Below are 14,876 nucleotides of genomic sequence, written 5' to 3' on the forward strand. Positions count from 1 at the left end.
CACATGATTGTCAGAATGAGCCCTTGGTTCTTGTTTGGATTCATTTCCCCTTCTAGATTATCAACGTGTGATTGATTACACATACTGGAACTTATGTAAAAAATACAAAATAATAGCACAACTTTGTTATGGAGAGCATGGCAAGGTCTCATGCAGCAAGACAAATCCATTCATCACAGTGGCAAATAGGGCCTAGTTAATTAGTTAACAAAACAATTCAAACCAAAACACTCTCGTTATATAAACTTGGCATTCTGATATTACAGACTAAAAATAGCATGCTTATATATTACTGTTAGGCCAGCCTACCATGTTTCTTGGGGTGCAAGACTAGAATTTGCACCTACTTGGCTAATTTTTTAACAGAATCCTTTTATATTGTACTCTTACAGTATGAAAGCAAGAAAGTGCTTAGGAAGCACCACAGTGCTCAAACATTGCTTGTTCACTGCTTATTGGAGCTCAATGGAAATAGGTGGTCACGCTAACCAGGAGAATCAGCTGGCTAATCTTGTCCTGACCTTATTTCAAATCTTTCCTTCAATACTTTGAAAGAAATTTAATTAGTTTTTGAAAGAAACTTTAATTAGTTCTTTCGAGAAGCAACTTACTTACCTAACTTACCTTGAAGGCACAAGGAAGTGTACATGCACAGACAGACAGAAAAACATTCTCTACAGAGAGCACAGACTTTGCTTTTTCTAGAACTGTGAACTCAGCATCAGGTTAAATGATCATGCCAAAGCTTGCATCCATTAATATACCAGACACACACAGTTTGCTCCAAAAGTCTTGAAAAAAATGCCATTGAAATGCTGTCAAACAACAGTGTTAGTCACACAATTTTGGAACTGGCAAGCAGAAAAAAAATCACCTGAGAGCAGAAAGGCTTCAGCCAGTGAGTGGGTGCAGCACTGGAATGATGAAATGAACTAAAAGCAATGAGGGAGATTGACAAAGAAGACAGCCATGAAAAAAAAACAAAACACAGACCTTAACTTGGTTATACAGAAAAGCATCAGAAAGATTATGTAGGCACAGAGAAGAATAGGCCAAAAGGAAACTGCCTTTCTTCATTAAATCATGAATGAGGACAATTAAGTATGAATCTTACTAACAGAATATTAAGATTAAAAAAACAGAAATAAAAAAATCTACCAATTAGATTGATATCAATAAAAAAACCTTGCCAACAGATTCACCTGCAAAATCCCAGTGGGATATGCAGTGCAATTAAGATTCCTCAGGAAAATGTTTTCATTCTGCAGATTCCTGATTTCTGTTGTGGGAATGTAGGGATTTTATTCCTCATTATATAAATCTATAAGCGTCAATGCCATCTTTTTATTTTTTTTAGGTTGAATTTTAAACTTTCTCCTAGTAAGATTCATCTACTTTACATTAATTGGACATCAGAGATTTATAGATTTCTTACTATATCACCATTTTCCATACCAATGGTATGTTTACCATTACGCTCACTCTGCTGAAAAGCAGAAAATTCCCTGTAGTAAACAGTAGAAGATTTCAGGAAACAGTGTTCCTAAGGACTGTGCTGTTGACAAACTGACAGAGAACTGATCGCAAGCCAAGTTTTAAAACTTTACTACTTAGCAGTTTGCTGTGTTGCAGGAGTAACATGCTCAATCACAGCACAGATTTTTTCCTTTTTAAAGTGAAACTATAATTAGCAAATAATTAAAAAGTATACAATGTTCCAAAGTAGGTTTGGGGTTTTTTTACATGCTATTAAAAAAAAGATACAGATACGTTTTGTTACATATATACAGATGCCCACCATGTTACTATAATTGTTGCTGTGTCCAGTCAATATTCTAGCAAAGTTTTGCTAATACATGTTTGAGCATTAATGGCAATTTATTTCAAATGAATGCTGCCTTACACCTAAACAATTTTCTTCAATCACTTTTTCAAGTTCTGTGCATATACTAACAATCTTTTTCCCCCCAAATACATAATCATTTTAAACTGTGAAAAGCTTTATCCTCATAGTTTAAAGGAAGTCAGACTATCTAGAAGAAAAATCCAGTTTGCCATTTCCTTTAAACAGAAGATAATTTCCTCTTTATACCTAAGAAAAAACTGCCAGTCCATAAGCAGCACAGCCATTTAAGACCACTGGAAGACCACTGGATGCTCAACTTTGGTTCTAACTGAATGCAACATTATTTCCTATTATTTAAGCCATATTCTGTTGGCTAGAAATGAATGCTACAGAAGCTTTTAATTTTAGGCTATACATACTACCATGTTTATGTATTTACCTATTTCCTGGTTAACTTCTGAATTTAAACACTCAAGTATTTGAGAGGCAGGGAGCATGCTTACCTTGCTGGCTAACTAGGCTGAAAGTAATCAGGATTTGGGATGTTGGTGTCTCCTTGCCACTAAATAGCTTACTTAACCTGCCCCAACACCTTCTGATTAAGGTAGACTTTGTTGAGAGACATCTGAAAGAAAGTTACTTAACAGCTGCTCCAGACAGAATTTCACCTTTCTGCCATTACACATTGAAATGAATGAAATACCCAACTAAGAATTAATCTCCTTGGAATACATTTTTAGGTTTTTCTTGTTTGCTCTAAACTTGTATTAAAAAAAAAAAATAAAAAATCCAAAAGACAATAGGAGCATTGCCTACCCAGAGGAAACACAGCAGTGATTTCACTTACAGATGAGTGCTCCATAAACTGATATTCCTTGAATCAGCCACCTAATGAGGAAGCCTCGATTTGAGAAATAAGTCAGATCTAATTACACTATCAGTTCCTTTGACCTAGTTGCAATCAAGCCTTCACTCAACTAAGATTTGCTCTTCAAATTTATTTCAAAACTTTAAATAAATTAGTAGTACAGATTATACCCACTATCATCAAAGGGTATCTATCACATATAAGAAATGAAAAAAGGCATGACTAGAAGCAATGGCAATTAAGTACATGATTAATTCTTCTTTTTTTCTTTTTAACATATTCATGCAAATTATAAACCTCATAACGCAGAGCAAAGATGAAAGCAAGGAAAAAAAAAGGTATGCGCCATCTTCAGGTTTCAAAACCCAGTCATTTATCACAAATATTCCCCAAACATCTGAAAGAAGACACATTCTTTCTTGGTCTAATGAAAAAAAGAAAAAGGAGGAGGGCAGGGGAGGGAGCATGGTTTTTAAATATACAATATGCCCCATGGTCTGATCACAGGATAAAACAAGTGAAAAAGATAAATCTACAAACATCCTTCATCCATTGCCATGTTTTGGAAATGTGTCTGGACATTGCCCTTCATGCTCTAACATACAGTACATTTCATATTGAAATTTTTGATTGCACACCTCATATATATCAGAAGGAATCCACCATTCAAGTCACACATTAAATTGTATGAAAAGTAAAAAAGCAAACAAACAAAAAACCAACAAAACCCCCAAAGAAACAAACAAAAAACCCTCAAGAAAATAGTGAGGCTGTTAATTTTGAAAATCTGAAAGGCAAAATTGAGCAAGACACAGAAGAATTTAAACCCTACAGAATTTTTTTCACCCATTCAAGCACATTTTCAAGTGATAGCTCTGCTTCCCGGTACATATGAGTAAGTACCTCTAGAAGAGCACAGAGGAATGGCACACCAAGGCTCAAGAGTTCATACAAGTAGGTATAGTTATATGCATTGTCCCTGAAATGAAGATTGGTAGCGTGCAGAAAACCATGCATCCAGTTAGACAGGCGTCTGGGAATGTCAAGCAGATCCCTTGTCACCCGAAGGGGCCAGCTTAGTGTGCCCCTAAAGAAGGAAGTCAGGATACCTGGGGACCTGTCCTCTGGACTGCTAGCAGTAGACAAAGTGCTTTCTGTGGTGGTCTCTGTGGGTTTGGGTTCCTCTTTCTTCCATGCTTCTGCTGTCTCCTTACATAAAGCGTTAAAAAAAAATGTTATATATACACTTCTAAAATATGGCACATTCAATTTCTGTTAGTGTTTTCAGGTCTTTATATATATATTCACTTCCAATTTCTCCTAAGTTCACATTTATTTTGTATAGAGAAAACTCAATTCCATTCAGAACCAGACTATAAATATGTCAAACAGAACCAGGAGGTTATGTTTTAGTATTGATTTAAGTGCTTCTGGATATTAGCTAGGAAACATCTCTCACACACACATACAATTGCAAGTATTGCACCCTGCTTGAAATAAAGCTGCCTCAACATTCCCTGCATTATTAATATAAACAATATGTACCTTTCCTTGGATCTGTAAGGTTGCTCTTCTCTTTCTCTGCTTAGTACTGATTTTGCAGTGTGTAAAATGAGGTTTGCAGTAAAATTTACCTACAAGAGAAAAAAAAAAAAAAGATTTTTCATCTATATATATATGGACTGAAACCCCACTGCTGCATCCATAAAAAGATAAAATCAGGATAATCAATGGTTGGGCAGCAAAAGGAATGGGAAACTTGCCACCAGCTGAATAGCTCACAGCTCTGAATGGGTTTCTTTTACAGTACACAGATTTGCATGTTTTTTAAATAAGGCAAGGTCATTTATCTACCACACAGGTTTAAGATTAATTAATAGCAGAAACCCAAAATTCAATAAATACAATGTCACAAACCAAAACAAGACATCAAGCAGCAAAAACTCAAATAATCAGTTAAAAAAAAAGTCTTTGCAAAGCATTCTCTGGACTTCAAAAGAGCCACTTTTAGCCTTGAGTCTAATTTTTTCTTTGCAGAAAGAGATCAGGTTAATATTCCAATCTACTCAAACCATTTGGAAGCGGCAAGGGAATTTCAATTCAGTTTAATAATTTCCCTCTAAACAAAAAACAAGCAAACAAACCAAAATGGGGGTGTAGGTGGGATTGAGTGCCCAAGATCTGAATCTCCTGTTCTACAGTAGACTGGAATAAATTACACCACTGCTCGGCCAGTACTACTGCTTTCAATTCCTGAGCCGTAACATCTTGAAAGAGATAACCTATATTCCCTTGATCCATGTAAATCTGCCACTATTGTGTCTTACCCTTGTAGATCATGTTATTTAATGGCCAGTTGTAAATGAGAGATGAGAATAATTCTGTACTGTTGGAGAGAAAAAAAAAAAAAAAAAAAAAAAAAAATCACCTTTCCCCTCTCCCTCCCTCTGTCCTGTGCTTGGACAAATTGCATTTTGATCACTCAAGTTATTTTCCACTGAGGAATTCTTATTTAAAGCTCAGGTCTGTCATAACTGGATTATTTTGAAAGACTAGAACTGCAAGTACAAGGACTTGAAGATCAGTATGGACACAAACAACATATTTGGCAGACCTCCTCTTTACTGAATTACTTGGCCAGGTCTTTTTCCCTGGTTCCTTTAAAAACATCAATACTTAAACAATCAATATTTTAAATATTCTTAAATAGCTCCTCTATTACCTTCCTCAACATCAAAGGCGTAAATTCCTAAGCGGAGTGTTGTAGAACATACTTCACACTTGAAGCACTCCCTATGAAAGAAGTGGCCTTCTGCGCTCAGCCGCTCCATAACGTATACCCGTTTTTTGCAGAAGTAACAAATGTCACTCCCCCCGACAGACTGAGGGAATTCTTTTCGCAGAGATGCCTGTTAAATGACAAAAATAGAAATGCACATAAAGCTGTTGCACTACACCCAAATTCTTAACTGGGAAGCTTCTTTATCTGCTTGAATTTTTACACAGCACCCTCCACACACAATTAAAATGTCAGCTTTTTTATTACTCATTTGCTACAATCCTGTAGGTTTATGCTGCAATTCATAAATCAGACATCACAAGGACTTTAAGGGGTGATTTTCAGCTGGACTTGTATCCAGCTTCCCTCTGGGAGTTCACTGACATTTTGTGTTTACTCAGGTACAAGAGCAGCATCAGTCCCAGATGCTCTTTCATCACCCTGCACTGCGCTGGCTCAGGCACTTGCATCTCACAGTCTGAGGGCATCGGTGCTTCTCAGAAGAGGGCAAAGGCAGACCTTGCTAGCCTCAAATAACAGGCATGCAGAGCTAGGAAAACAGACATCCTGAAACTTTCAATATACACTCGCTCATACACACTCTGGAGGAAAATGTAGGCTTGCATTTTAATGTCCAGGAAGAAAACCTGACAGTCGTTAATGCTGGTGTCTGAACTGTTTTTATCACTGCAGACATGCTTCCCCTCTCAGACATGTTCCTCCCAAGACTACAGCCCAAGCTGGGGCTTGATTTGTTTTAAAAAAAAAAAAAAAAAAATCACTTTCTCTCCTTCCACAGACATGCAGAATATTTTTAACTCATTGGACTTTAAAATACGATCCATATTTACAACTGGAATCTATTGTGAAGGTTTTTGTTGAATTTGGGCTGTCAATCATCATTCTTTAATTGCCATACATCTTACCCTCTCTGGATATACATGCAAAAGGTACAGAAAAAATAAAAAGGTACAGAAAAATAAATTAGAAATTAATTAGATGCCACTGGACTTCCCTTTTCTTATTAGAGGTAGATATGAAGATGTTACTTTGTATTAGTTATAAGTCAGTACAGACGAGCAACCTGTCTCTACCACAGCCATCACCATCTCCCTTCCTTTCCACCATCCCCACTGCCACGGGAGAAGTTCTATGCATGGGACAGAGGAGGCATAGGCTTGGCAGAGACCAGGCACATTCAGACAACAGCACATAGTCCACACAACTCATCTTTAGTTTGCTGCCAAAAAGTAGCCTTGTAACAGCTTCATAATGTTAAGTTCAAGTCACAATTTTAATCATCACATTGTCTTGTGCTTAAAAGTTAAGGACCAAATCTGCCATCAATAATCCGTTTTGCTGTGATGGATCATTTCAGAGCATGAAATTTCCCAAATGAATAACCATGCAAATGGTTACCCATGTATATACATGTTTTTGAAAAAAGAACAGATAGTTACAGTGAAGTACAAGCAACTGAGTTTGTGCTGGCTAATAGATAAGTGTCATCACCACAACACAACATCTTACTTCATTTCCCAATACCTGACAGCTCTGAGCAGTAGAGGCAGAAGATGGAGAATGAGGAATGGGGCAAGAACCTGTAGCTCTGTCCAGAGACTGCTTCTGAATTCAACACAGAACAGTGTCAGAGTTTAAAAACAGCTCTCCAAAATGAGGCACAGTGATTCAGCATTTGTGTGTTAAAAATAACTGCATAAACATATACTATAACAAAACTTTCTTTAGAAGCTGCCCTGATTAATAATTGCCTTCTCTTACTAACTGTACCAGTAATTACGTTTAATAAAACCCTCCTGAAGTTTTAATTCATGCAAATAATAAAAATCTAAATAGAAGACACCGTGAACAACATTTCCAGCACATCCACACATCAGCATGTTTTGCCAGTATGTACTTGATTCCTTAATAAATGTTAGACTAAGATCTTTCATAATGCTTGAAGTGCTCCACAGCCAAAATCTTAAATTAGGATGTTAGTTCCGGAAACACCACTCTTTAAAATCGAGTTATTGCTTCTTTTTGGGTTTGGTCTTACCAGTTCAAGGGGGTTAAGCTGTGGCTTGGGTCTGTGATCATTCACATACAGATTGACAAGAACTTCAGCCACAGCTCCAATTGCACATGATACCTTTCCTACAGTCATCTAACCAGAAAAGAGAAGATGAAGAATAGAAGGAAGAGCTTTAGTTTTTCTTGAAAAAGGATTTTACGAGAAAAGGACAGGGATGATTTGAAAACATGCAAACAACGATAAAGAGAGGCTACGAGAAAGAGCAGAGCCAAAGTCTAGCAGAACACAAGCATGTTCATTTGTTAGCAGCATGGTCCAGCTGGTGGCCACAGAAGTGTGTGCAGTTCCCACACTTCTCTGTGAAATGATGGAGAAACAACTGCTGGGAGCAAACACTCCCACAGCACAGTCCTCCTGCCATGCCTATGAAAGGCTGAGCTGGGAGCTACTGCCTATCAGGGTTGGGCTGTTCTGATAGACTGAAAAAAACAAACCCTGTTCACTTTGACTTCTTGGAACTTTGTTGTTGTATTTCACAGAAGTGGGGACTAAACTTTACATTACCAGACTACAGAATGTGGCATTTCAGGAAACAGCCTATGAAAATGTAGTAGAAATCCCACGTACAAACATTTTGTTGATTCTCACAAAGCAATCATTCTCCCTCTTCCCCATTGACTCAATGCCAGAGAAAACTGGATAAACCATGTTCATGAAAGGAAGCCATCCCCTTTAATCTGCTTCATCACACTATAGCAGCCACAAATGTTAGGCTCTTTCTAACCAAATTTATCAAATAGACAGGCCTGCAAGGAGACTGCACTTCTTTAGGCTGTGGCTCCAAACGCACCACTACCAGATCACTGACTGCATGGTCCAGGCTTCCTTGCCAAAACACATGCCTGGACAGTGGAACAGTAGAAAGGGGGGGTGTGTGTGGCAGGCAGGTAGGTATTCTAATTCCCTGCTCCTGGAAAAAAAGACTGTGAAGACTTCATAGAGCTATAGAAATATTTTCCACCCTAAACCAAATTTGCTGTAGTGACTTTCATTTTAGTTTTATAGTCAACATAAGATCCCACGACCTCTCTGGTAGCAAAGGCAGCAAGAACAATCCTGGTAAGGCCAGGGATCTGGTATTCTGCTTCTGAAGTCAGAACATTCTTTTTATTTCCTAGAGGATCCACTGTCTCATATATCATGCTTCATTTGCCTCCCAAAGAGTCCAAATATTAAAGTCTCACACTTGTCAGCGATACAATTTTTTACTGCCACTACACCAAGTCTTGCTAATGGAAAGGTTTTAAAATATCAGAAAGCTACCAAGAAGAAAAGAGAAAAATATAAAGGCAATGGTATTTATGCTACTTTAAAATAATTTTGAAACATTTTCTATCAAGTTTAAAACAACTATGATGCATTGTGGGTGCATTTTCAAAAATTATGACAGATAAAAATATTCTTGCTAATAAAAAAAAATATAATCCAGAGGAGTATGTCCAGCTCCTTACAGCTTCCCTTATCTTTTGAGAGTTATCCTGTAATTAGCTTAATATCCAGGTAGGTACAAAATATGCAGGTTAAGACAACAAAGGCCATTCAAGGAATAAATTTATGTCCTGTTTGGTTTTGCTTATTATAAAAAGACTTTAAAATGTTGTTCAATATCTGCAGAACTTGCAGGGTAACAACAGCAAAGTAAACTGTTAATTACACACCACAGTGCTGTCCCAAGTGGTACACTAGATTATTAGCCAACAGAAGTGCTACTTGCTACTACAGGAAAACTATGCTCCTTTGTATTGTTTAAAATCACAGAAGACAAAATTTTCCTCCCCAAATTCTGCCCCTCAGAATACGCTGAGTGGCTTTTAGGCCACATACAACTTATTACCTATGAGCTCCTAGGTAAAAGAAAGCTTCTGAAGTTAATTGAAGCAAAAAGTTTACCTTGAACTAGTTAAATGCTGGAGCAATCACTTGAACAATAAGGCTGTGCCTAGAATGCAAGTAGGTGAATTTCAGGAAAAGCATCCTTAAGCCTGAACTACACCTTGAAATTCATCAGGTTGGTCGATTTCTGTTCTCCACCCATTGGAGCAATCTACCTCAACATTAAAGCAGTCAAAACAAGAAAACTGCACATCTGTACATACTTAAAAAATGTTATTAAAAGGAAATGTTATTAAAAGGAAATGTTATTGTAATGAAAGGGAACTCACATTCTGTGTAAAAGCAAGTGGGATTTCAATTTAATCTAGTAACCGAAAGACTGCTGACTACTCTTGTCTCCTACAACCACCATCAACACACGCATTGTTGCTGCTCACCAGTGGGAAGGGCAGGAGGCAAGTGGACTTGAGGACTGATTAGATCTCACTTTATACAAATTGTTTAATAAGGCCACATTACTGGGGAAAGATCTCTATTGGTTCTCCTTACTGAATCAGGAATGTGGGTAGACAAGAGGAGATCGATTTGCTACAACCTTGGCACCACACCTTCCAGGTGATGCGCAGAGGGGCCTAGATAGATTGGAGCATTGGGCAATGATTAAGGGGATAAAATTTACCAAGTCCAAATGCTGAGTTCTGCACTCAGGATAGAGTAATGCCAGGTGCAAGTATAAACCGGGAGAGGGGTGGCTGGAGAGCAGCCCTGCAGAATGGGATCAGGGATTGCTGGTTGGCAGCAGGCTCAGTATGAGCCAGCAGTGTGCCCTGGCAGCCAAGAGGGTAAACCCCATAATGGAGGGCATCAAACACAGCACCAGCAACCAGTTCAAAAGAGGGGACTATCCCACTGTATTCAGCATTGGTGCAGCCTCACATTGAGTACTGTGTGCAGCTCTGGGCCCCACAGCTGGAAAAGGATGTGAAGTTCCTTAAATGTGTCTGGAGGAGGGCAACAAAGCTGGTGGGAGCACTGGAAGGCAAGTCTTGTGAGGGGCAGCTAAGGACTGTGGGCTTGTCTAGTTCGGAGAGAAGGAAGCTAAGGGGTGACCTCATTGCTTTCTACAGCTTCCTGAGGAGGGAAACTGGAGAGGAGGTGCTGATCTCTTCTTCCTGTACCTAGTGATAGGATGCTTGGGAATGGTTCAAAGCTGCATCAGGAGAGGTTCAGACTGGACATTAGGAAGCACTCCTTCACCAAAACAGTGGTCAAACACTGGAACAGGCTTCCCAGAGAGCTGGTTGATGCCCCACGCCTGTCAGTGATTAAGAGGCATTTGGACAATGTCCTTAGTTTCATGCTTTAGCTTTTGGTCAGCCCTGAATTGGTCAGGCAGTTGGACTAGATGATCATGGTACATCCCTTACAACCAAAATATTCTATTGTTTTCTATTCAAAAGAAATTAAATTACAAAATAGAAACATCAAGGAAAGATAAGAAGCCACCAGACCACCTCATGAGCACTTGCAGAAACCTGCAGAGAATGGGAGGGACGGGTTCTAGCCCACCAGGCTAGGGACTTCTGCCCTAATATGACAACAGTACAACCACTGAGTAACCTTGTCTTCTCTAAAACTCACCTAGTTATGGACAAGGACTTCAGTAACATCCTCACCATGTAATCATGTAAGTGTAATAAATTCCAGTTGCAGGAGAGATGGTCTGACCCCAAAATCTACAGACTTTCCTGCAGAGAACCTGTCAGCTCTTACATGGGTTAGCTTTGGTTGATAGCACACAGATCTCTGCCAGCCTGATGCTACTCATGTACCCTAGAAATTCACTATACACATAATAGGTTTTATATTTTGCTCATGCACTTACTACCTTTGAGGCTACTGGTGTACTTGAAGTGCCACACAACCCTGCAATTCTGTAGTGCGGCGGCCACTATCAATAAATAGCAGGTTACTTCTCACAATTCAAGCAGGTTTATACTATTAGCTTTAAACCCTGTGTTGGAAAGGAATCTTAGAGTTACCTTACACAGTGAATTTCAGAAAAAATCTGCAAAGAAAACACTTAAAAATCCACCACGTGTGTGTGATTTGTGAAGACTGTTGACCTGTCAATGACATGTTACCAAAGCTTTTCAGCAGGTTGATCAGAGTGGTTATTAGTGGGAAGCGAAAGCTGCCTTCTGTGTTTCCCCATGTTATTGTTTGTAACACCACAGCCAACCAACAACTATGCCTGGTAGTATTTTCATAAAACAAAGGAAATGTACTCTCTGCCTCCAAAGCATACAATGCTTCCCCTTTGTTGTTTCATATCCTTAATGATTTTCCTGGTCTTATTTAGCTTTGAGAGGTATTTATTTACTTTGGTACCACCTGCTACATATGTTTTACCTCTGAGATAAACAACATGTGAGTAATAAGTTACTGTGTGTAGAAAACACCCAAGCCCTGCTGGTAATTAGTCACCTCACTGAAGGGAAGCAGTTGGTCCAAACACCGCAGGCAGCAAAGCCTACTGATTGCAACATCATAGTTCTTATGACATATGGTGTGGAGTCACGCATGCAAAGCTCAGATGAACACAGTTTTCTGAAGATCAAATCCAACTTTAAACAGACAACAGGAATAACCAAAGCCCAGCCTGTAATATAATATTTGTTCCTTCATAATTCTACCTATGTGAATTTTGACAGCTGATTAAAGCTAGAAGGTAGCTTTGATTATTACTGGCAACTTGCATATACTTTCATGTAGTAGGAAGTTCTTAATAAATTGTAATGACTGTATGCCTTTAGAAGAAACAATATGCTTCCATAGCTTTCCTTTCAAGTGCTCCTTTCAGGACTGAGGCTTAACAGGTTTCTGTAATAAGACAGTATGATTTCTTAGCCACCATTTTCAATAAATACGGTACCATAACTAATACCACTCTAGTGAAAATTCAACAGTTGCAAAGGATCATTGTGTCTCATAACAATCTCAGTACTCACTTGAAATTAAAGTGACGGTTCTAACTACTTAAAGAATGGGAGGGTACTGATATTTATAGGCCATCTCTCATGAAATCTTACAAAACTCAGAAGACTTCCATTATCTTCTGCTGGGAAAATGCAGAAACACTGAGAGCGACATGAAGAAGCTTGTTCTGCTGACTTACCAATCCTGAAGCCCTTTTTCTCACTGAAGTCTAGGCTTATCTCGTGGTATCTCTCAGAACAGGGACCAAAAATAGAAATTCTAAGTCCTATAACCCCAACCGCAAGATAACACAAACACAGGCAATTAATTACCAGTGCATACTCAGAGCAGAGAAGTCCAAACATACTGTTAAATTATCATGCATAGCACTTGAAAATGTGCACTGCGCACCTGAAATATGATCTGATTTTATTTTATAGTGCTGCACATTTAGCCAGTGTTTTAGAGTAGGATAAAATTTTCATGTTACAAAAAGTGGTGAGGCACTGGAATGGGTTGCCCAGGGAGGTTGTGAATGCTCCATCCCTGGCAGCATTCAAGATCAGGTTGGACGAAGCCTTGGGTGAGATGGCTTAGTGTGAGGTGTCCCTGCCCATGGCAGGGGGGTTGGAACTAGATGATCTTAAGGTCCTTTCCAACCCTAACTATTCTATGATTCTATGATTCTAAGTGTGCAATCTTAAGACAAAACCCAGGGACAAGAAGTTAACCATGAAAGGGCACAGACAGATTGCTTGTTATGAAATCCAGGTTCAGCAGGTGTTCTCTGAAAAACTGATACTCTCACAGTAAAACAGCAGTAAGAAACCTGCTTCTGGAAAAATTTTGCTTGAGAAATAACAGAAGATAAGCCAGAACATGGCCTGTGTAACTTAAAGAGAAACAGAAATTAAGTTGCCAAAGAGAGGTAAAGCTAAAGTAATGGGTATCACAGGACTAAACCAACCTCACAGCACATGAATAAATAGTATGGAGAACAAAAGTCTTGCACATCCATTAACACCTCACCACCACATCATCAATGCAAGTAAGGGGCCTAGACATAGGTCCACAGAGCCATTTAGTTCATCTTCTGTCCTCAGGACAGATCCATTTTACTTGTGTAAAGTGCACATTGGCATAACCTGCTCCAAACATAACCTGCTGCAGACTGCAGGCCTCCTCCAGCACCCTGCTACTTACTATTCAGGGGTCTCCTATCCCCATCCCCAAGCCTCACCTGAATCTCTGTTTCCATAGTGACTGTCCACTTACTGTGCCAAAACTGAGCATGGAGGACAGGTACCCTCCCCTTCTCTGCAACAGCTTTGAGACACCATGGCTGACTGACCCTGTCTAACCCCTCCGCTTGCTTTAAGTTACCCCTGTAGCATCTACCTCAAAGGGGAGGAAAGTTAAAGCTTGCCTGTTCATTATCAGACCTGCTATTTAAAAATTCCCAAATATGCTGTGCCAAATGCACCATATTTAGACATATGTAATGCATACAGTGTACAAGAAGACCTGAGCCTATGTAACCCTATGGAGCAGCATAGTAGGCATCAAGATGTTCATACATGTAGATCTGCCAAAGAATACATGTAGTCCTACCTAACCAGCCAAATATTTACCAAATGAGATGAATGTATATTTTCTGTACTGGTGACAGAATAAGATTTTCTTGGCTCAGCAGCTGTGCTGCATTCTGCCATCACCTCTGGAGTAATGGCAGAATGGAGAGCATTTTTCAATTGACGTAAACTCAGCCTGACTGAAATCAAGTCATAACAAAATATTGCTACATCATTCAAATACAATGGCAAGCTAATAAAAGACTGTAAGTGTAGTTCAAACAAAACACAGTTAGATTAAAACATTCAAAAATGACTGCTCAGGCCAAACGCTCTCTATGAAAAAAACTTTAAAACCCAGTAAAATTATGGCTCTGTACAGAGTTTCTGTATGATTAAGAACTTAGTTCTCATATGTTAAAGGGTTGTTCATATAGTTTGGGTTTTTTTCTTTATTCTCATTGCAGTGTCACAATGGTTCTCCAAATAAAATGAGCAACAGGCCCCTACATTTTGGAAACCATTACTTAGCTTAAAACCCATCACATGCTATACCTCCTAGGTCATAGAAAGTAAGAGGTAAATCCAGGCAAAGGATTTACTTTGAAGCTGAAGAGAATTAGGGGATTACTGCAGTAAGGCACCTGCTGGGCTTGCAGTGTCCTTGAAGGACTCTTTAGCCTATATTTTCCCAGAGAATGAGAGGGAGTCTTTTCAACACAGATCCATTTCAACTGAGGGACATGGCTTTGCAAACTGCAAGTCAGCTCAGTACCTAGCTTCTTGGTTACTGCTGGGGCTGTGAGCCCAATTTCCAACCAGCACTAACAATATGGTGCAAAATAACCTTAAAATACCTAGACCATTCCACTAAATGATTCTGCCCACCAGATGGGAAATTACCT

The 14,876-nt window shown here is 39.0% G+C and overlaps 1 protein-coding gene across 1 annotated transcript in view; it reads right to left on the reverse strand.

The window, feature by feature from the left end:
• MICAL2 (microtubule associated monooxygenase, calponin and LIM domain containing 2) overlaps positions 1-14,876 on the reverse strand; it is a 118,505-nt gene that overhangs the window by 56,675 nt on the left and 46,954 nt on the right. Inside the window, exons 21-24 of the mRNA XM_061464237.1 lie at positions 7,553-7,660; positions 5,437-5,623; positions 4,260-4,348; positions 3,544-3,923 (exon numbers count right to left, since the gene is read on the reverse strand). Coding sequence (XP_061320221.1) covers positions 3,544-3,923; positions 4,260-4,348; positions 5,437-5,623; positions 7,553-7,660 — 764 coding nt within the window. The remainder of the gene's footprint in view (positions 1-3,543; positions 3,924-4,259; positions 4,349-5,436; positions 5,624-7,552; positions 7,661-14,876) is intronic.

Source organism: Pezoporus flaviventris, unplaced genomic scaffold (genome assembly GCF_033815535.1).
Source record: "Pezoporus flaviventris isolate CSIRO_AGI_PZ_B2104156 unplaced genomic scaffold, CSIRO_AGI_Pfla_v1 ptg000036l, whole genome shotgun sequence".
NCBI lineage: Eukaryota > Metazoa > Chordata > Aves > Psittaciformes > Psittacidae > Pezoporus > Pezoporus flaviventris.